Source organism: Erithacus rubecula, assembly GCF_903797595.1.
Source record: "Erithacus rubecula genome assembly, chromosome: 4".
Taxonomy (NCBI): Eukaryota; Metazoa; Chordata; class Aves; order Passeriformes; family Muscicapidae; genus Erithacus; species Erithacus rubecula.
In genome coordinates, this window is record NC_136686.1 from 48,165,841 (window position 1) to 48,188,634 (window position 22,794).

At 40.3% G+C, this 22,794-nt stretch overlaps 1 protein-coding gene across 2 annotated transcripts in view; it reads right to left on the reverse strand.

The window, feature by feature from the left end:
- The window catches only part of CADPS2 (calcium dependent secretion activator 2), a 280,136-nt gene extending 263,543 nt beyond the window's left edge, over nucleotides 1-16,593 (reverse strand). For both annotated transcript variants that reach the window (XM_079303954.1, XM_079303955.1), the window contains exon 1: nucleotides 16,148-16,593. In XM_079303954.1, coding sequence (XP_079160080.1) covers nucleotides 16,148-16,471 — 324 coding nt within the window. In that variant the 5' untranslated portion in view covers nucleotides 16,472-16,593. The remainder of the gene's footprint in view (nucleotides 1-16,147) is intronic.
- Between the last annotated feature and the right edge of the window lie 6,201 nt (nucleotides 16,594-22,794).

Here is a 22,794-nt window from a genome sequence, read left to right on the forward strand (position 1 = left end):
TTCAAAGTTATTCATTTGGTCACAAGCACTATTCTCAAGAAGCATAGAAAAGAAGTGACTGACCTTCAGAAAAAATTCACAGTATATAAATTGTAACAGCTTCTCCTAAAATTATTACTTAGAAGTGCTGAGTAGGAGTAAGGCAGACAGGCCAATTTTCCAATGCTGGGAGATGCCTGAATTACCACACTACAGGCTGAATAAAAGATGACACAGGGCATATGTAACTCATTCTTGTGCTCTATTCAGCCACAGAGTTGTGGTGTCAAAGGAAGGAAAGTTAGTAAGGAAGCACCAGTCTGTTTTTTGTTGCACAGAAAACTCATGTATATACATGTCAATGGGTTTCAAAACAAAAGCATTGGCTCAATATTTTAGAAGGAAGGATTAACTCCAAATGCTGCTGTTATGCATGTTATTTGTGTTACACATGACTGCTACAAGCATTGAAGTCATATGCAAAAGTAGAGTGAAAATTCACAAGCCTGGACACCTTCTATAGAGAAATCAGTATGTCCTAACCATTTAGCCTCCTGTGGTCAACAAAACACTTGACCTAACAGATGTTTCATCAACTCTGCTCTGCAGTGTGCCAAACGTGGCCAGGGCAGAATGCCAAAAACAACCTTTTTAGAAGCTTACTGGACAACCAGGAACTCAAGACTATTGATGGCAGTTGGGCTAAAAACAAATTAGAAGGAAGACACAGCAATACTGCAAGTGGATTCATACAAATTGTGCCACTGAACACATTTTGTTCTTTATCACCACTGCATTTAATTATTTTGAGAGCTTGCCGATAGGCATTGTTATTGAACACAAATCTGGTCTCAGTAGTTTGCATTTTGTCAGGAAGATCTCTTTAGTCTAGAAACTGAAAAGTGGTAATTCATTCTCTATATCTAGGAATAAATAGGAGTTAGCCAATTCAGTCATCTGAAGAGTTGAGAGACCTGAAAGAGGCAGTGTGCAAACTCTTCTAAAGAGTCTGAAAGCATTGACCAAAGTATATTCCTTCCCAAAAGAGGGCAGCAGGTGTCTATATGCAGAGGAGCATAGACTTCTCAGGACAAGGATATAAAAATAAGGTGAGAATCAGGGTAAGGGTAATGGAATAATACCTCACCCAAAATAGGAAGGATTACAAAGTCACTGATTTAACACAACTACTTAAAATATTATTTTAAAAAAATCAAATAACCTGTTTTTTTTTTATTCTTGCTTTCTGGCTAGGAGAATACTGTAGGTCTTATCTAGACAAGTGTTACACAGCTGAGATACTGACACGAAGCAGAGAAAGACTCCAAAAAAATGTGAGGGTAACTGGTAAAGGAGAAATAGAAGGAAAGGTAGCTGAAAATTGACCATAAATACAGTGTTTCCATTACAGAGAAGGGGAACATGACTATAAATATTCTGAATCTGGAGACTGATACTGGCATTTAGGGTTGAGATGCACTAGCACACAGAGTGGATAAAAAAAACTTTTTGGATAAAAAGACATACTGGAAAACAGCCACCACAGGAACTGTGGTGTGGTAACTTTCTGTTATCATATCTGTGGTAACAGAAATGGGCTGAAATTCAGCATCCTAAACTTCAGGCCAGGACTTAAAACAACTTCTACAAGATTTTCATTCTCCTTGGCTGCTCTGAGCTGAAGGCTCAGATGCATTGCCTTAGAACACTCCAGGCACCAAGTTAATGTGACATGATAACAAGAGGGCATTAATTCCAGCTGCAAAACCTACAGACAAAGGCAGTTAGGATAGTCAGAGAAGAGAGACTACTGCCTGGTAGTTCTCTACTACCTGGGATGGTTCAGACTCTGGATTGTTTCATAGAGCAGAACGAGATGTCATCCTCTACTAAATTCTTCAGGAAGGAAAAGCTCAAGGGCAGAGCTGACAGAACAGGAAGTGGGTATAAAGCCAAACCTGCAAATGCATTTGCCTGGGAAACAAAAGTCTCACAACTATTAGAGTAAGGAAAAACAGCAGCAATACCTACTAAGAGAAATTTCACCTGCTAATAAAAGACATCTTATTTTCAGACATGAGACTGACTCAGCCCAGGAGGTCCCTCTATGATACACAGTAACTTGTCTCTGTGTTGGATACATTCATCAGCTTTGCAATAATTTTGCAATATAATCTTCCCATCCCACAGCAAATCCACAATTTTATTTTGCCATGATATTTGCAGCATATTCACTTGGTGCACCTGAGGCACTGCAGCTTTGCTAGCTACAAGTTCTGTCAAAGGCACAAATACAGTAGCAAAGCTGTTTGGCAGCAGAAGTATCCCCTGGTAACTACCTGGTGATTCAAAAAGAATCTTGTGAACTGGCAGGGGGATAAAATACCTGTTTTCATGCAATATATAGAGGGAAAATCTACAGCTCTCCTATTTGTGCCACCTTCCAAAAAAAAACCCCTACTTTGGCTTCCTAAGTTGTAGGCACACAATTTGCAAATACACACATTAAACTGTTTAGAAGCTGCTGCATCAGAAATGGTGTCCTTAACTCAGACTATCAAATCCTCCTCAAAATACAATTACTTGTCCATCTTGATCTCACTCTTCTGCATTGATTGCACAAACTTATTTACCTGCAACAGAAAAAAACCCCAGCACATTATTTCAATGCTTTATTTGGCTTAAATTTATTAGGCCTAAAATTAGAAAGCAACTTACAGGTATTTTATTTTGAGACAGTTTTCAGTTTTAGTATGTTAAGTACTATTTTTTTCTTGCTTATCTATTTGAATGACTATGATGAGTACGTGTTATCTGACACCTGCCTTACACACACAAATGCACATCCTGTTCAAGGATGGGTTCACTTCATTGACAAAATGACTGAGTTTCTCCCTGAGTCCTTCATCCTTTCAGAAAGGAAAGGTTACAGGGTACCTATCTTATTCTGATGTTATTATGCAATTCTGTTCATTTTCCAGGCTCTCCAGCACTATGGATTGAAATGGATCTGCATCACTGACCCTCTGTATTGCTCAGAGCTTCAGCTCCTCACACCTCTTCACTCAATCTCTGAGAAGACTTATTACTCCAGCTATTAAAGTCAACAGGCATTGCCCTATTTATTTTATTAGCACTGACTGAGGCAATCTTAGTCTGACCACCAATATGAGGCAGCTGTTCCATCCTAACCACATCACCACTAAAAATAAAATAGACCAACTTCTTTTTTCCCCAAAAAGTGACTTGTGACAGCTGTGTTGGCTACTCTGTAGCCTCAAAGACAATACTTAGACTGAGTAAAAGGTATCTCCACAGTTGTGCAGGAGGAGAATTTTTCTTACTTTTTTTAACTACATAATTCTGATAGCTGTTTTCCTGTTGGACTAATGATTTTTCCACTATAGGAAAAAACCCACAAATTTAACCAAATTAGGAAAGTAAATTATCCTTAACACCAAGAATATGTATGCTTCAAAAGCAAATGTCTACAGCCTAGGTATAAATCCATCCCAAATATAAAATCAAGCAAGACATTTAAGTCTATTTCTGCTCTTTGCATAAGAAAATAGAAATTCACTGTATTCATTTCAACAGGGCATGCTGACCTAGCCCAAAGGAGTCAGATCAAATCTAAAAGCTCAATATTAATACAAATAAAATCTTCACTATTAATGCAGTTCATATGAACATCTTTGCTTCCTTATTACAAGGTTTAGGAGTTTTGTCTCTGAAAAAGCTACAAAAGCCAAGGCAGAAATACAGATCTGCAGGGTTTGGGATGTTGGATTTGTTGGTTTGGGTTTGGGGGGGTTGGGAATGTACGGTGCTTTTTTTTAAATAAATGGCAATTTACAGGTTCTACTACAATAAACAGAACAAATAAAAAGATATTTCTGAAAAAGTAGTAGCATTAAGTAGCTTGTATTTCAGTATTTTATGCTTAATGCATAACTTCAAAACCAATGAGATCATAACATGCAGTATAGCACTCATTCTAATCCCCTTCTATAGTACCTATAGCTTTTTTCCTCTGCCTCTCTCATGCAGACACTCTCTCCTCCCACATATATATAAATATATATATATATACACACCTATACACATACTAAATCCCCCACAAATGCAGGCTTTTCACATCCCATAGAGAATTCCTGTAGGGAAGCAGGAATTCACCACCAACAGCAGGACTCTCTGCCATGGATCATGGTCTCGCTTTGAGCACAGGAGTCAATTGTGTTCACATCCTTCCAGGATGTGAATACATTCAGAGCTACAGGATAAACCTTATGGGACCAAACAGATACTAATCCATTCATTGCAACACACACCTCTATGGGACCAAGGAGACACAAAGAATCTATTGAAGCTCAGAACAACTAAAAGACACTGCAAAGGACATGGGTATTTCAGTTCTGGGCTTGGTCCCTCTGTGACCATCACCCCACATAAAGATGGGCTCACACAGTGATGAGAATTAAATGTCATGCCTGTCTTAGACAGACATCACACAGCAGTGGGTTGATTCCCAGCCTACACCCTTCAAGACCCACCACTGCATCCCACCACAGATACAGATGACTGGATAAAACTTTACTCCTGATTAGTCCCTTTAAAGAGCTATTTAGGATAAAAAAGCCTTATTAATTGAGATAGTTTTTTGGTTTTGTTTTGTTGGGGTTTTTTTTTTGAGACGATAAATCTTTAAACTTTCAATTTTTATTCTGACAGATATAATTTCCATATTGCATATTTCATATTCAAGAACATAGAAAAATCACAGCCCATTTGGTGGCCCATATACTTGGCAGCCAACAGTTGCTACAGATACACATGCCACTGATCAACACAGAGGATACCACCCAGAGGCCTCTGTCAGCTCCAGTTGCAAAGACAACTATTAAACAAAACACACTACATCAGCATATTTAATAAGCAGGTTCTATTGAAGTCAATATATTAAGAAAACAGTTGAAGAAAGCATTTGATATTGAAATGAAAATACTATTCTTATTTTATCTGCCATTCTGCCCTTATTAGTCCCTGCCTCAGCACTAGAAAGCATAAGAACAGCAAACTTGCAAATCATTTCAGGTCTATCTGCAGGATTAGATTCAGTGGATGGCTCAGGGTGTCACAATATTTTCCAAAGGCACTTTATTTGCTCTCTGAAGATACTCTTGAAAATGATTTCTTAGTCATTAATTATTCATTCTATTTCTTATAATTAGTTCTTTTAATTAGTATCCCATGCAGCTTTGCTGAGGATCCCACACTTTCAGTAATTAAGGGCAGTTTGCTGCCCCTAATTAACTTCAGACATAGCAAGACTCTTATTACTTTGTTATTTCAGCTGATTTTTTGTTTGCATTGCATATGCTGTCCTGCTTTAATGGCTCAGAAAGGAGACTGTTGTGTCCCTGTTGTGCTATTTATCTCATTTAAGTTCCACCTCTCTTTCTTGCCTCTGTGTTAGTTGCTGTATAATAAATCTCTCTGACTCTGAAGTCACGTCTACACTGGCAAACAGTGTGACACCAGAAAAGTGCATCTGTACAGTGAAACAGAACCTGCCAGCCTGTACAATATCCTACACTTTTGTGCTGCTTTGCATAGTTAAGTGCACTTGTAACAGACACAGCTTGTAATACAGCAAGAGGGTCATGGATAGAGGCTTTACTCAGTTTGCTGATTTTATCACACCTCTTGAAGGCCATTCTGGACTGAGTGCTGACCAAATGTTGTTAGCAACCAATGGGTTAAGAAACCATTAGAGTTTAAACATGCAAAACACATAAACCAGCTTGAGTTTAGTAATAATCTGAATAATTTTATTATTTTAAATAAATAATACTTCTCTTTCTTACAAGGTGGTTTTCATCTACAGGCAGCAAGGTATATTAAAGCAGCAGAAAGACTGATGTAATCCAGTTACTCCAATTAAAGGTTGAGGAAGAGTCAAGCAAAAACAGCACCTCTGTTCACAGCATACCACTGACCTGGGCAATTCAGCAAGCAAAAAGGTTTAAAAATTCCCCAACCCAGGATATGAGTGGTGGGGGCAAAGAGGAGACAAACTAATTTTCATCTGGCTCTAAGAGAAGTCCCATAAGATACATCCTACACTCAGGGTGTCTGAGAGAGACACACACAAAAATAGATTGTCTGATATCAGTAGGTGACTGATCTGCAGAACAAACACATTAAGAATGACACTTCCTTTTCAGCAACTCTTGAGCAAAATACATTGATATATGCACATACAGCTGGATCTTGTAATTTTCAGCTTTCAGAATATTGTCACAGTTAAGGCAAGACAGATAGGGCTGGCAACACCATCAGCCCTTTCATTTGCATTTCTTACCAGCCTTAACTCTACACATTTTCATCTTCAGTCCCTACACAACTCTGAACTCAACACATTTTCTTCTACAGACCTTTTCCTTATACAACACTGTCTCTTAATCTTATGAGCCTCTCTGTTAGTTGTGTGTAACTGTCTCCTTACAGACCTCTCTGTTAATTCTGGCTCCATTCTCTTATTAGCAGCTTGTACTGATTCCTTTACCTATGAGCAGTTTCCATGGCTCTGGCTCCTTCCATCTTTCTGCATGGCTGGCTATCCCAAAATTTTCCTGTCCTGAGTGACCCTGGACTGTCCCTCATACAACATTATCTTACCTGATCTGTCCCTTACACACCTGCATGTCCCTTAGCTCCTTTCAGCCCAGCCAGCAACCATCTTACTGTATCTCCATCTTCAAATACCTAGAGCTGATGGAAAGCTGGCCTACTCCTTTATATCCTGAAGACTGATTGGCCAGGCACAGATGTTTCTACTCAGTACAGCTGCAAGTCACTGGGAAAGATACCCTCCTGCACTACCCTAGCTCTCCACAGAATATTTGGGTTTTTATATTAAAGGTGGCAAAATGGAAGGCTTATATTAGCAAAACATAGCTAGTATTATAATAGCTTTATGTAACATTTACATAATTGTATAATATTTATTATCACAGAAAAAGGCCTGGGAACATTAAGTTTTTAAGTACCTAAAAACTTGGATGGCTGAAAAAGACAACTTTAAAAGTTGGCAAGCTTTTAATCTCAAGTCATGCTCTTAAAGTAAATTAATTTGGGAGACAGAGTATGCTGAAAAGAACTCAAAGTCATATAAACAAGATTGTCAGAACTTTTATCACATAATATTTAAACTAAAAACACATCTAGTTACTTTATAACCACGTACCACTATGCTCAGACTCTCTATTGCATGTAGCACATGTGTGGCTATGAGAATGATGCTGTATTTGGAGCTAAGCCACAGCAAGCAGAATCTAAGTCTCCATTTAGACAAATACTCCAACAGCTAGCTCAAGATTACTACAAAAAAAAATTCTAATGGAGTTTGTTAACTTCCATCTCCAAATAATAACACTATTTACTCTAACTCCCACTGGAAAGAGACTGAAAAATTCGCTGCCTTTTAATGACACTGTAGGAAGGAAGAGAAAGTGAAAGAACTGATTTCTAAGATGATTTATTATCAGATCAACACCAAAGAACCTCATCTTTTTTTAATTTCTTCTCTTTGCCTATGCTCCATCCATAAGAAGGTCAAAATAATAAAAAAAATTAAATGGTCATTATTAATATTTTAGCAATAATAAGTATTTGATATATTAAATAGTTGGTGGAGAACATTTGTAGAACATTTCTGAATAAGGAATAACTTTGCCACAAGGCTTCAGAATACATAATTTACAAATAAATCAAGGAATTTATGAGAAATAGGCATAAACTAAGGAAGTTTCCCAGCAAAAGCCAGCAAGATAAACATTTGATGTAGACTGCCCGAAGGTGAATTTTTTCTTAGAAAAAGAAAACTCATGTATTCACCATTTGAAAAACCTAAACATATAAAACAACTCCAACTTTCTGCATGAAACAAAAAACAAAACAGTTTTCCCCAGTGCACTGTATGCTACTGCTTTGATTTTCATGCAGTCCAATTCAGCATACCATTTTTCTCACCAGTTATTTGTCCTAGCTATTCTGTATTACACTCTCATGGATTTGGAGACTATTCCCTTATTTACCAGTTTTATCATTATCCTTTTTTCTAGACCAATATCTTTCTTGCAAACTTACCCCTAAGATATTCCTCCTTCACTTCTGTTTAATAATGAAAAGCTTAACTCTCATGACCAATGGATTTCTCTGCTACAAATTCATTACTCTTTAACTTTTTAACTGTCCTTCCTGAAAAGTTCCTCTGCGCCAAAATTAATTTAGTTCCATACCCCTTCTCAACACTTTCAACTCAGTCCATGAAACTCTTCATCACTGATGGCTATTTCTCCTCTAACCATTGTAGATGTACACCATCTCTTCAGAGGTCTCATTTATACCCTATAGATTTGTCCTTTCTTTCACATCCTTGTCTATGGCTCAAACAAGTCTAGTCAAAGTATTATCCTAAGGATTCTTTTTGTGTCTATCACTCAGATTATCCCTCCAGCATTTTCACTACACAGACACTGCCAGTGTCTATTTCTAAAACTCCACAGACAAGACAAGTGAACATAAATGAATAATTAATGGTTGAGAGAAAAATGGAAACATAGTTGAAGAAAAATTCTTGTATAATCACCTTCTCTTTTTCTAATTTTGACTCATCAGGTCACATATTTAAAGAAGTACTCACTTCAACTCTTTTCATTTTTCACAATGCTGTTAATGCTTTCCCCTTCCTGACAGGAAAAACACTCAAGAACATTCTTGAACTCATGCATACAAACAACCACAGTTGAAGAGAAGCATATGCTTTATCTCCTCACTGCAAAATAAATAAGAACCAGGAATAAATTCTATTGAGTAAGTACCATCAATATCTAGGGGGTTTTAAATACAAAATGAAAAGCCTTCAATGCTTATGGCTGAGTAAATAACCTTCAAAATGCAAGCTTAAGCTGATGCAGCCTGGTACCGACATGCAAACACTCCATCTCTCCTGCTGCTCAGAGTTTCCCACACACAGTAACAAATTGAAAACTGCCTTTTCACAGCTGCTATTCTGAAACCTGGGGGAATCAGCTGCAATGCACAAGAACTGGGCTGCTTTCAACTCAATGCCAGCACTTGCAGGCAGAAATGGCACTGGAGACAGCACTAGGCAGATGAGCAGGGCTCCAGCAGATGCTGCTCCTTGCCCTGCCTCCTGAAAGGCAAGAGCCAGAAGCCAGGGACATTCTGAGAGCCAGACCTGTGCATGCCACTGCCATCAGCTGGCAGCAGCAGGAGTAACTTGGAAAGAAATACAGGAGGCATGTTTGCAGCTGACGTGCCAAAAAAGTCCTACAAGAAAACTGACTTCGGGATTAAAGGTTTAAAATCCTTAGAGACTGGCACCTGGTTCAGACAGAGTAACACAGTAACTGGGGCTCAGTACAACTAACTGCAAGGACCAGAGTCAAGGCATAAAGACAAACACCCCAAAACATATCCCTCAATGAGCAGAGGCCAGGCAGTGAGCCAAGTACTATCCTAGCAGTGCTTTCCAAGCATATCATCCCATCTTCCTCTAAGGATACCTCTTGGGTCAATAAAGCAAATCTCATCCCTGAGCCATTAGCTTTCCACTCATAGCAGGGGAAGCAGCAGGAGGCAGAGATATGTTAAACTAGCAAAGTAAAGGATATCTACATACAAGAAAAAACCAAGGATAACGGGAGAGCAGAACAAAAATACAAAGGTACATTAAAAAAAGCAAACCAACACATACTGAAAGCAACTTCAGGATATTCACCAGTATGAAAAATAAATGGTACAAAGCCAGAAAAACCTACTCTAATAACCAGCATGAAAACAGAAAGGAAGTTGGTTAGTAGTCTCCCCCAAAAAGAACTGATGATAACAGGTTTGCATGAGGGAGCAAAGGGGGAAAATTGAAAACTTGCTATTACAGAAATACACTGCTCAATGAATAGTCAACTAGCAGCCAAACAGTATTTTCTGTGCTAGCAACAGTGTACAGTTAAAGACAGTATGTAGTAATTGATATTTTGATGTACTGTGCCTCAGGCAGGTAAAGGAGTGTGGTTCAGAGGAGGAAAAAGTGTTATCCCCAGCTTTGTTATTCCACAGCATCAATGAGTATATTTCACAGATGATGTCAGAGAAAGTATCAAAGACAAGATGAACTGATTTGGTATTTCTGCCTCTCAATCACCAATTACAGCAGCTCAGATACACAAAACACAGTGTGAGAATTACAACTGCAAAGGGTTAGAAATGCAAGGCAGCCCAGCCAGCCAATTCCCCTGTACAGTCCCTACAAGAGAGGGTGGGAAGTGACTGATCCTTCAAACTTTCCTCCTGTCATCTCCCCTGTAGAAAAAACTAATAACTAGTTCTCCACAGACACTTTAAATGGGGTATTTGCCAACAGAGTTAACACATTTGCAAAACTGTGTGGATGACAGAAAAAAGAATCAACCTGAGGTCATTCATTCAGAAAAAAAAAAAAATTAAAATTGTCTCATCAGAAAATAATAACTACTCAAATTTCAAAGGAACGTATAGGTAAAATAGACAGGGAAAACAAAAACAAAACAAAACAAAAAATCCAAAACCACACCCAAAACAAAAAGCCTAAAAAAGAAAAAAGCCAAAAAAAAAAAAACAAAACACCAAAGCAAACAAAAAAACCCTAAAAAAAGCAGGAAAAAGAAGTGAGTGATAAATTTTTCATCATAGCAGACCAGGTTTGCAGACTGCCCAAACATGTTCACTTCATTAAACAGCTGTTTACCAATATGTGGTTTTCCCAGCACATTGCCAGCTTCTGGCCAAGCCACACTGATCAATGCTGAGCTGGTAGGCCAGAAGAAGACTTTAAGATTAAAATAAAACTCTGATGGGTTGTCATTTCTGAAGCAGCACTGGTTATTAGAAGGCTTTGCTTCTCTCATCACCCTTCAGTACTTCTTCAATCATGGCTGATTCAACTGCCCATGGCAAGCAAATTTCCTACTGCAGGCAAAACCAACTTCTTCCTCTAACAGCCAGTTCTCATGGGGGTAGAAAGATCTATTTGTGAATAATCCTGTCTCAACCTGTATAGAGGTCTGCACCATATTTTGAGTTTTGACAGGATTTACCAGAACTCTCTATACTCACTTGACTAAAAATAAAAAACTATACACAGCTAAGAGCATGATGACACAGAATTTTGACCAGATGAACAAGTTTTATAGCTATGTTTTTTCTCTGAAATGTATCTAGAGTTTCTGAAAAGAATGGTTTTGGATGTATTCTCTTTGCTACATTAGCAGTGCAGAGAGCAACATCTAATGAAGCATGCTCAGAGGCCAAGAGAAATTTTTTCTTTCCAAAACATGCTTAGCCAATAAATAAGCAGATACACATCACCAGCTCAAAAGTAAGGAGATATAGGGCTTGACACAGAAGAAAGACAGACATTGGGAATGAAACTGCAATCCAGAGAATTAAGTCTATCCCCACAACCAGCACTTCCTGACAGTGTTATGTAGTGAGCATGTATCATTATAGACCTCTCCTTTACAGATAAAGTCCAAGAAAGAGGAAAGAATGAATGCACAAAATTTAGATGAAAATTAATTACTGATTATTACTGCTCCTACTTTGGAGAATTAGCTAGAAGTCAATGGTTTTGATCTACTCATGATTTAGTAGCTGGATGGGATGGGATGGAAGGAAAATAGGTCACCAAGTATTCAGGAAGTAAACTCACTAAGTGATGAATTCTACATGGCCAGATCAATTACTTCTAATACCTATCATTTGTGAAAGCAAGACTTGAATTATCAGCTTTGATGTACTAAGCCTTTAGTTTAGTCCAGGAGTGCTACCCTTCTCCCTTAGTCTTGGATTTGTGCGAGGCCACTAGATTACTAGAGCAATTTTTAAATGTTAAGAAAGAAAAACACAGGACAAACACACTTTTTTTTTTCTGGTTAATTGCAGCACTTTGCTGCCCCTTCCTTTCCCAGGAACTTTAACACTGATTCATCTCTCAGATGCAGAACCTGATTAGGATAAACAGCAGTTACCAGGGGCATCATCTAATCAGTAGATATATATCTAATATATGTTCATATACACCACTTTCCATTGATGGAAGACAGTCACAAGTGATTTTCTTTCACAACCCAAGTCCCATTCTATAGATAAATTCAATCTGGTGGTTTGCAGTTCAGTTTGGATGGAGCAGGAGAACAGAAGAAAGAGGAACGGGCTCAGGTAACGATTGTCTTCTCTTTTGTTAGGACTAGAAACAAGGATGAGTGAAAGGAAGAAAAAAATGGTGAAATATGTTTGAGGAGACTCATAAAAAAAAGCAGTAACTTCAAAAAAGTGAGTCTCTTTAAACCAGGGACAGATAAAATTTGCTTTATAAAGAAACAATATGTAATGATACATCAATATTTCTCTGCAAGGTAGAAAATACATGACTAGATGTTCACAAGTATCTATGGAAAATATGTTACTAAACACATACTAGCTCTACTCTGTAGAACTAGCTCCACCTTCATCAGGATATGCCACCTCACCTCGAAAAATAACACTATGCTTCAGTTCCACACCTCAAATATTTGATTATTCCCCCTTCTCTATCAAAAATCTACCAGCAACCAAATAAAGGCAGGATATAATAGCAGGTCATTGACTAACCCTGAACAGTTAAAAGAGAGTATTTCTATTACATATCCATCCTAGAGACTAAGGGGGGGGAAAAAAAAATTTAAAAAAGCAGCCATATTATAAAAGTATGTGATTCAGCAAACCCTGGGCTAAATTACATTGAATTTGTTATTAAATGCAAGTTAGAGGAATTGGTAGACTCTGGTGAATTATGCTAGTTCTTGTTTTTTCTTCAAGTTTGATTTTCTTTTTTAGTTAATCTTATCTAGCACAATACAGCAGAGCTAATTTTACTTAGTGAGAAGAAAGAAGGAAGAAGAAAGGACAACAGGGGAGTGAAACACTGCCTGTATTCAAAATTCTTTAATTAGTATAACACAGTCCATTAAGTATGGTGGTTTCCAGATACTATATAGTACATTTTAATCTGATACTAAAGCAAGAACATAAGAAGCCAGCCATACTGTAACCCATTTCCTTACTGATATTACAATGCAGTTGAAGATACTTGATATATGAATTCCATCTTATTCCCTTACTGGATAATATCTTCCACATTAAAAAGGAAGCAAACTGCATTCCTCAATATTTGCTCAGCAATATGCCAAATGAACTGGCAGAAAGAACAAATTACTTCTGCTCTTAAGCAGGGTGGATACTATTCTTAGGTTATCTGATAGACTGCCGGTGCAAAAGCACTACAAGGAGTTCACAAGCAGAAAGAGGCAGGGGGCTGAAACCACACAGCATCACAGGTTCTCATTCCAAACCACACCTCGGATAAGTGATGATGGACATGGCATGCTGCAGCCAACAGCTCCAGTTACACAACACAGGTAAGGAACCTCAGGCCAGCTCGCAATAGACAGCAGGCACATGCTGTCACACAAGTCTGAACTGAAGCCAAAGAGCAAGAGATGAAGGAACACTCCATATCCATATCCTATCTTGGCAGATAGAAAATTAATTCAGGAAATAAGGCAGACTTTTATTCCATAGAATATGAGTCACAGAATTACACAATGGGTAAGGCTGGAAGGGGCAACAGTGGGTCATCTGGTGCAACCTCACTGTTTAAGCAGGGTCAACCCAGAGCACATGGCACAGGATTGTGTCCAGATGGTTCTTGAATATCTCCAGTCAGGGAGACTCCACAGCCTCTCTGGGCAATCTGTTCCTGTATGCAACACCCGCACAGTAAAGAAGCTCTTCCTCATATTCCAGTAAAGAAGTTCTTTCTCATATTCATGTGCAACTTCTGTGCATCAGTTTCTGCCTGTTGTCTCTTGTCTTACTACTCTGCACCAATAAGAATATCATCCTCCTGACATCCTCCCTTCAGATACTTATATAAATAGATAAGGTTCCCTCTCAGCCATCTCTTCTCCAGACCACCTGTCACACCTCCAAAGTGTCTTCCTTCAGACATGGTTTAAGACAGGTGGCTGTACTCTCATTCCCAAGGCTGACACGGGGCCACCGTGCAGCACAGAGAACAGAAATTAGACATAAAAGAGGGCTCCTTGATACAGCTCTTGACAATCCCAAACCATCAAAGCAGGTTTTCTAAACTCTCAAAACTCATGACCAGTTCTACTCCCCTACACGCAATAATTTACTGGCTAATATATGGAAAATTGAATTGAAAAAGAAGAAGGATGGTTATGTGCAGTTCATTACAGCTAGAGAGAAGAGCAACTCCCGCAGCATAACACATATTTTTTATGTTATATCTTATTTAAAAACACTATTTCCTGACCAGGAAAAGACAAGTCATTCTTACATTACTAAATATGACAAAAGTATCTTTTTACATACAACAATTAATACAAAATCCAGAGTTCACTTAAAAAAATAGCAATTAGCAAGAGCAATATTTATTTTTAGTTATCAAGTCAATTTGTCAATCAGCCTGTCCATTCCTCATAGTTAAATCCACAACAGCTTTATTTCTGCATTTGCTGCACATCAGTAATCTTTTTTTCAGACATTTTATTAATAAAAATAATTAACACAGTAGTTGTTTTTAAACAATTCCTATACTTAGTGACTTAGATCCGTGAGAACTTCTAAATGCTCAGTATCTTCTTCAATTGATGGCCACAAGCTGCAACTTAGAAGCTGATTAAGAAAATTTAATCAAGAGGAGGGCAATGCAGCAGTAGAGCAGGTCACACAGAGAGGTTGTGAGATCTCATCCCTGGAGGCTTCTGAGCCTCCTGCTTGTACCTAGATTGATATCAACACTACAGAAAGTCTGCTTTGGCTTTGTCCAGTGGGAAGTCACACTCGGAGGGATCCAGATGTCTCTTCAAATTATTTCTATGATGATTCTGTGTTGTGGTAGGGAATTTCCAGTGGGTTGAAAATTTTTATTTCAGATTTTTTTTGGCTTTCTGCTTACAAGATGTCTCTCTTCAGGCTTCAGAGTTTAAGTACCTAACACTTAATAGAAACAAAATAATCTTCCAGAAACAATCTTACTACTACCATGTTGCCATGTAACCTTGTCTGAGAATTCACTAAACACAATTACCTATAGCAAGCATGCTTCAGATACCCCAACACATTCAGTATTGGATTTTAGAAACCCTTAGACATATGGAAGTATCAAGATCATAAAAGCCAAGTAGAATTAAATAATTTTTGTGTTCTGTCACTATCCTTCTGGAAAGTGATGTAGAATGAGGGGTTTGTTTGTTTCTTTTGTTTTGGATTAGTTTGTTTGTTTACAGAACTGAAAGTAAAGAACCAATTTTTTTGAACAAACATTTCAAGTAGTTATCTGGAAATGCAGTGCCTTAATCCAAAACTTTAGGTATTCTACTTATTCAATAACTCAAAATTAAGAGAGAATAAGCATAAATACCTACCACGCACCTGCCAGCTCTCAAAAGACAGAGAATAACTTAGGTCAGCTTTCATTAGAAGGTTATTCTCACCACAAACATGCATGTTGATTGTTTCTATGTACAGAGAGCATACTCAATAATTCATGAAACAAAATAGTTTTCTCGTTCACCTGTGTTTTATGGCTTAAACTGCCCGAGTTGTGTACAGACGGTCAGAACGCGACTCGCAGAGGCACCTCTGGAAGGTTCAATCCCACCCATCAGGCACCGGCGAGCAGCAGGAATGCATCCTCCACCGCAGAACGGCCGCGGCGCCGCTCCCCGCGCTCCTGCGCCCTCCGCGCGGCGACTTCGAGCGCAACTCTAAAAACTTACACGACTTCACCCCGGTGACTGAGGGATTTCTGGCTGAAGGGTGTGCTCAGGGCAGGGCGCGCTGACACCAGCCCTGCAGCAGCAGGCGCTCCGGCAGCTCCCCGCGCCGTGCCGGCCGGTGCCGGGCCCGCTCCACCTGTTGCCGAACGCCAGGGCGGGGCGGCGCCGGCGAGCGGAGCGGGACGGAGGGCGCGGGGCGTCCCGCGGGGGGCGAGCACACGGCGGGGCAGGGCAGCGGGGCGGCGGGGGCTCACCTTCTGCTGCCGGCGGGCCATGTCCGTGGGCTGCTTGGCGTTGAAGGGGTGCGCGATGCACCTCGCGATGAACACGTAGAGCTGCAGCCGGAGCCGCTTCTCCCGCTCCTCTCGCTGCAGGCGCTCCTGCTCGTCGCGGCCCTCGCTCAGCACCGAGGGGCTGGGGCTGGCCGCCCGCGCCGCCCCGGCCTCCCTGCCCCGCGAGTCCCGGGGCGCCGGCGGCAGCGAGCGCGGCGAGCCGCCGCCCGCCGCCACCAGCACGTCCCGCCGCTCCTCTTCCAGCAGCTCATCGGACTCCTCCTCGCTGGAGGAAGGGTCCAGCATCGCTCTCGGCGGGCGCGCCCCGCGGCCGGGCGCGGAGCGAGGCGGGGAGCGGCGCGCACCTTTCCGGACACGTCGAGTTTACACACGGACTGTTTCCGACCGGCGGCTGCCGCCGGGCGGGAGCGGCGGGGCGGGGAGCAGAGGCGGGGTTTGGGAAGGGGGTCGAGCCTGGCTTGTCGTGGGAATAGCTGCGAGCGGCTCCCGGCGGAGGCAGAGGCGGGACCGGGGCCGGGCTAACATCTCCGCCCGCCCCGGGCGAGCGCGGCGGCCCGCAAGTGTCCGGGACGGGGCAGGCGGGCTGCGCCGGGACTGCCGTGACACCGCGGCTGCCAGCGCACTGCTCGGCACGGCACCGGCCAGGGAGCGCTCCGCAGCGCTGCTCCGCTCGGGCCCTGCTGCCCGGCCGGGCTGGTGCCGTGCTCCGTGCTCCGTGCTCCGTGCTCCGCATCCCGGCCAGCTGGGGAACGCGCCGCCGCTCGCCAGGCTCGGACACACGGCTCACTCCCTGCTGGACCCCGAGCCTCCCTGGCATCTTCTGCCAGGTGTTGATGGGGGAATGAGAGGCATCTCAAATGGACCCCAAAAAAAGGAAGCCGCCGGAGCTTTGCGATTTTGAGGTGGCGGGTGGGCTGATGCTGAAGTGTACACTGCTCTCTCAGGTTACTTCTGTTGAGAGCTTGCAGCCACAAATAGGTAGTTCACATCTCTCCGACATCGTTTTTCTAGAATATCTGAGGATCCAGATAGGTGCATAGTCTCAGTGGTTGCTGTCACAGTTAAGGCTGTGCGAACCATACAAAAGCCTACCGGTAGCACGCACTAAAATTAAACAAAAAGAGGCTTCACCATGTGAGACAGAAATTTCTGTAGTCTGATCAGGGCGTCCTGGGAAGGCAGAACGGGGGAGGAAGGGACGTCAGATTTTGTGTGGATCAACAAGTCCTTCTCTGACTCCCTACATACCCACAGGCATGGGACCAGGGAGGACAAGGGAGCTACTGAGTGAGGAAACATCAGGGGCTAGCAGGACAAAGACTGGAGGGATGGGCAGGCACACAGAAAGACCATGACTCTGTATGCAGCTCTAAAACAATGGCAACTGAAGCTGTGTCGAGGGTCTGCTCATCAGCAGTGGCAAGTTTTCAAAGCCCTGTATGAAAACTCCACAAACTCAGGCAGCCAACTCAATTCTCACTGAACTGAGTTGGGGTTAGAGTGGTGAAGCACTCTAGTCCGTTATCAGTATTTTGAAAAGCCCAGCACTGCAAATTTAGGAAAGGATCTTTAAAGCTGTCAGTTACCTCCATACTGAAACAGTTCTCAGAAGGTGAAATTCCTCCTGCTATGGGCAGCAACTATTAGCTAGATGGCAGTATTAGGCATTAAGAGTCTGAGTCCTTCTGCCTCTGGATCTGTACCAGGGAAATGAAGGGAACACTGAGGGAGAGTTGTGCTAACAAACACACTGGCTTTCTTCACACTTTGGGTGCAAAGTGTAGCAGTTGTACAGAAATAGGTGGGCTATTTTTATGGGTGACTCGTGTCCTTAACATTAACTAACAATAGTAGGCAAAATCTGTGAAATGCAGAAAGCTAGTCAGGGAAAAGCATGAATGTCAACCTATTGAACAGTTCTGGTCACATTTCCTCAGTGCAGTAATTGCTAAAGCCAATTCATATGGGACCACCACAACCAATCATCTGCCAGTGCTTGTGTCTCCATGGCAAGTACTGCTAGTCCTGTAGTAGATAATTCCATAAAAAACATGGTTACTGTAAATTACTTTTTCACTAAGAGGAGTACAATTTCCTCTCAGATTTGTGGATGTCTTTTGCAAAAACTTGTTTCTCATTCTAATAGCAAATAAAACTAAAGTAACACTACAAAAATCTTGCTACTGAAGATAGGCAAAGCACAAATCAGGATATGAATTCTATGAAACTTTAATACAGTCAGGTCCCAGACAATTTTAAATGTAATGACTCAATCCAGTAGTGTCATCTCTGAAATACTGCTGCATTAAGGCCTGGATGATCATGTTTTCATACATAAAATTACATGACTCTTCTCTTTAGAAAAAGCTATGGTTGCTCCACTAGCTGCCTGAACCTTTATGGTGGAGAGATGTCTCTCTTACTTTCTTTCACACTTTATATCAAAATCAGATTTGTTAAGATGGACAGGAACTTTCTGAGCTCATCTAGTCTAGCTGGTGGAGCAGGATCACCTTGAGCAGATTGCCCAGGACTGAATCCAATCAGTCCTGGGCAAGGATGGGGACGCCACAATTCATGCCCATGTTTGACCACCCTCACAGTAAAAAAAAAGAAAAAGGAAAAAAAAAACTTTGTCCTTTGTCTAAACATAATTAATTTCCTGCATTTAATTTTGTGCCCATTACTTCTCCTTCCCAGGGCATCACTGAGAAGTGTCTGGCTCTGTGTTCTTTATTCCCCTCCATCAGGTATTTATAAATTGATAAGATTCCCCTGAGCCTCCTCTTTTCCAGGTTGAACTATTCCAGCTTTCTCAGCCTCTCCACACTGCTCACATGCTCCAAATCATTAATCACCTTCCTAACCTTTTTTTTTTTTTTTTTTTTTTCAGCATATCTGTGTTTCTCTTGTATCGTGGAGCCCAGCAGTCTGGCTGTGGCCCATCCAGTGCTGAGGAGAGGAGAAATATCATACCCTTGATCTGCTGGTGGCACTCATTTTGATGCAGCCCAGGATGCTGTTTGCCTTCATTGCTGCAAGGGTGCATTGCTGGCTCATGTTCAGCATGGTGTCCACCAAAACTTAAATCTTTCTGAAAATCTGCTTTCAGGAGCCAGCCCCCAGCCTGCACCTGTGCATGGAGGTTTTCATCCTTTCAGTGCAGGTATTCACCATTCCCTTTGTCAAGCTTCTTGAGATTCCTGTTTGCATTTTCTCCATCTTGTTAAGTCACACAACCTGAACAGTCACACAGTCATGTGGTGTATCAGCTACTCCTCCCAATTTCGTGGTGTCTGCAAACTGCCAGAGGGTGTGCTCCGTCCCACTGTCCAGGTCATTAATGGAGATGTTAAATTGGTCACAGTGTCAATCCCTGGGTACAGCACTACTGATGGGCTTTCAGGTCATCACTGATTTGTGTCAGTGATCACAAACCTTTAGCCAGGCAGCTTAGGCCAGCCTGCACTTTATCCTTATACCCATGCTGGCTATCCCATCAGTTTTCTGCTTTGAAAATGTTTGTAAACAGTTTCCAGATTTGTTTGCTCCATCATTTTCCTGGGAATCAAAGTGAGGCTGACTGGTTTGTAGTTCTTTTATTCTTTATTTTTTTCTTCTAGTCTATATAGAAGATAGGAGTGCTATTTGCTTTCTTCCACTACTTAAAACATCATGTCTTCCCTAGAGCTGCATGCAAAGGAGCTCTAACAAGTCAGCAAAAGTCTCATGCACTGCTTTTAAGCCTCAACTTTTTTTCTCTCCTAATTTTTTTTTTATCACCTTTTTTGGGGAAGAAGATGAAATTTAGAAACAATTTAGATTTTGTTTTCTATCAGACCAGGCTCAAAATTGAATGTTCTCAGCTTGGAATTGGGTACATTGGTAAAATGAATTGACAATATCTATCAGCATATCTCACAGCTTAGGATGAACACCCTTACCTTCTGCAGCTACTTGTATCACAACCCTTTATTTGATCTTGTATATTTCCATTCTATAAAGCTACTCTTGTCTAACATTATTTGCATTTTTGCTTCTGATCTCTTGTTGATTCTTTGTGCTACTTTTCATCTGGTGCATTTAAATGTGGAGTATATTTTTCAAATATATATTTTAGAATGTCTGCAGAGCACAAAAGCTAACTTTCTGAAGCCCCTTTTGTACTTCACTCATAGTGCTGCCATCAAACAATGGTGGTATCTGTCTTAAGGAAATCAGTCAGAACTAGTCCCTGAATTCCTCAGATGATTGTGTTCAAATACTCAGCTAGTTAAGTGCACAAATGTCAATGCATAATATTTATACTCAAATACTTACTACCTTGAAAAAATCCAGCCACAACAATGAAAAAGTTAATAATTAGTTCCCATTAAGGAAATTTAACTAAAACTATCATATTTATATTTACTCTTCAATTTGCCCAACCTCAGCACAGATTTATACACAATTGCACTCACTCAACTGCATTTTTCCCTACCTAGTTATTATATTCTGTCTTAGTTTGTGGAATATATTAGTCTAAACAAAATGGTGTTAAGAACGGGGTTAATCTTTTTTATATGGCAATGAAATGGGGACATTGTTGTTAAGGTTTGCTATTTTGGAGATAAAACAAGCAATAAAATAACCAGTGATGAAAAAATCAGTTTTGAATTTATTTAAGATTTTTTTCCCCAAAATATAGAAATTATAACTATGTTTTCAAATCCTTCATTTGAGAAAATATATGGCTAAAATTAAGGCATATAATAACGTATTTATGCTTAGTAAAGATTTCCTAGTAGAATATCAGTGCCTTGTAATTCACCTGTAACTGTCTTTTGGTCATAAAATTATTATTTTGAGGCTTGGTAATGAGTTTTAGCTTCCTGTATAGCATTGTCATTTTAGACACTTCTTGTGCTATTTTTCTCTTTTGTTTTGGATTACCAAACCATGTGATTAAGCATGAATCTCACCTTATGTAATTCTTAAGCAGGTCATAGCCAAAGTCAGACATGACTGGAGTGCTTTGTAATTGTTTTTTCATGAGAATATGCCACACCAGGCAGCACTTAGTGGTGGGTGAAGTACTGTTTCACCCTTTCCCTTACCCACTATGACCTCCTTTGTTTGTATACCATGAACTTGTGGAGAAAAACTGGAAAGCATGACACAATACTTCCTCAAAAGTACAAAACCTAAATGTAAAGTTCAAATATATATATATATTTTATGATATTTAGGGGATTTATAAAATAATAAGATGGTTAAGTTGAGCATGTATTGTTTTTGTGTTCTTGCTTACAGCTTCTGAAGGCATTTTTTGACACTGTTGTCCATTTCTATGCATGAACTTTTGCCTAGGCAAAAACACATAATGAAGAGGCTCTAGGGGCCTATGGTATTGTTAATGTGGATTTGCAATCTGCTTGGCAGAATGTAAGTTTGAAAGTTCAAAAGAGATGATTACATTCTTTTCCTGATGTTTTGTGTACAGCAGATCTTCAGAAAAATAAATATATCATCATTTGTGTACTACCACCACTGTAGTGCTCACTCTATAGTATGAGATGTTTGTCCATAGCTGATGAATTTTCCAGTCCTCCTGCTTTTCTGTAGAAGATGAATTTAATCCTTGGTAAAGAGTTTGCAGGAGGTGGCTAAAATTTCTGCTGGTTTCATTTCTGGAAATGAATTATATGATATTATTTATTATTAATATTTTATATATATTATATTAATTCATTTCATTTCAGGATTGCATTTCTCCCAGAGGCATGTCAAATGGTACCTCTATTAATTTTAGTGTTCTGTGCAGATTCAAGTATTTGGATGGGAATTTGTAGAAAAAAATGACTAGACATTGTGGTGTTGATCACATATAAAATGGGTAGTAGTGATAACTGACTTGCAATGAACAGAGCTCTTCAGTTTGTGTTGACAAAATAGAGCTTTCCTTGAAAACCAGACCTGCCACTGATTTACTTCATGTGGATCTCACTATAGCACAATACAGGTTGTGGGACTCTGCATAAATATTCAGACAGCTTCTTTCTGTCTTTCTGCTTGCCTGAAAAGATGGGATTTATGTCTCTGGTCCTCTCAACCAGACAGGCAGGCAGCAGAGCATTCACAGGCTTAGATGGAGAGGTTGCACTTCTGCAGCCACCATCACACTCTTACTCTGCTTCAAAGTTCTTGTTGTTAATTTGCAGACAGTGTGTAATATATTCTTCTTCTCCTATTTAAACAACTTTGCTCCACTGATGTATATCAGAATTGCAGAGTTTGGGACAGAGTTCCTCCCAAACTATTCCATTTGATCTGAGTCCCTGTGAGTAATCGTTAAACAAAATGGCTTTTATGTCCTGATTTTTTTTTTTTTTTTTTTTTTTTTTTTTTTTTTTTTTTTGGCATGCCAGAACTTGATGCCAGTGTTTATATCTGAGTTAGATAAGTCTCAAACAAGAGTATAGGGAGGATCAAAGAGCATCCACGTGCTTGACTCCTAACTAGCTTTCCTAGCCCTTAAGAGAAATTCCCATTGCCCCCTCAGTTCACAGAATCATGGAATCACAGAATATGCTGAGTTGAAAGGGACTCAGAAGGATCATCCAACCCTG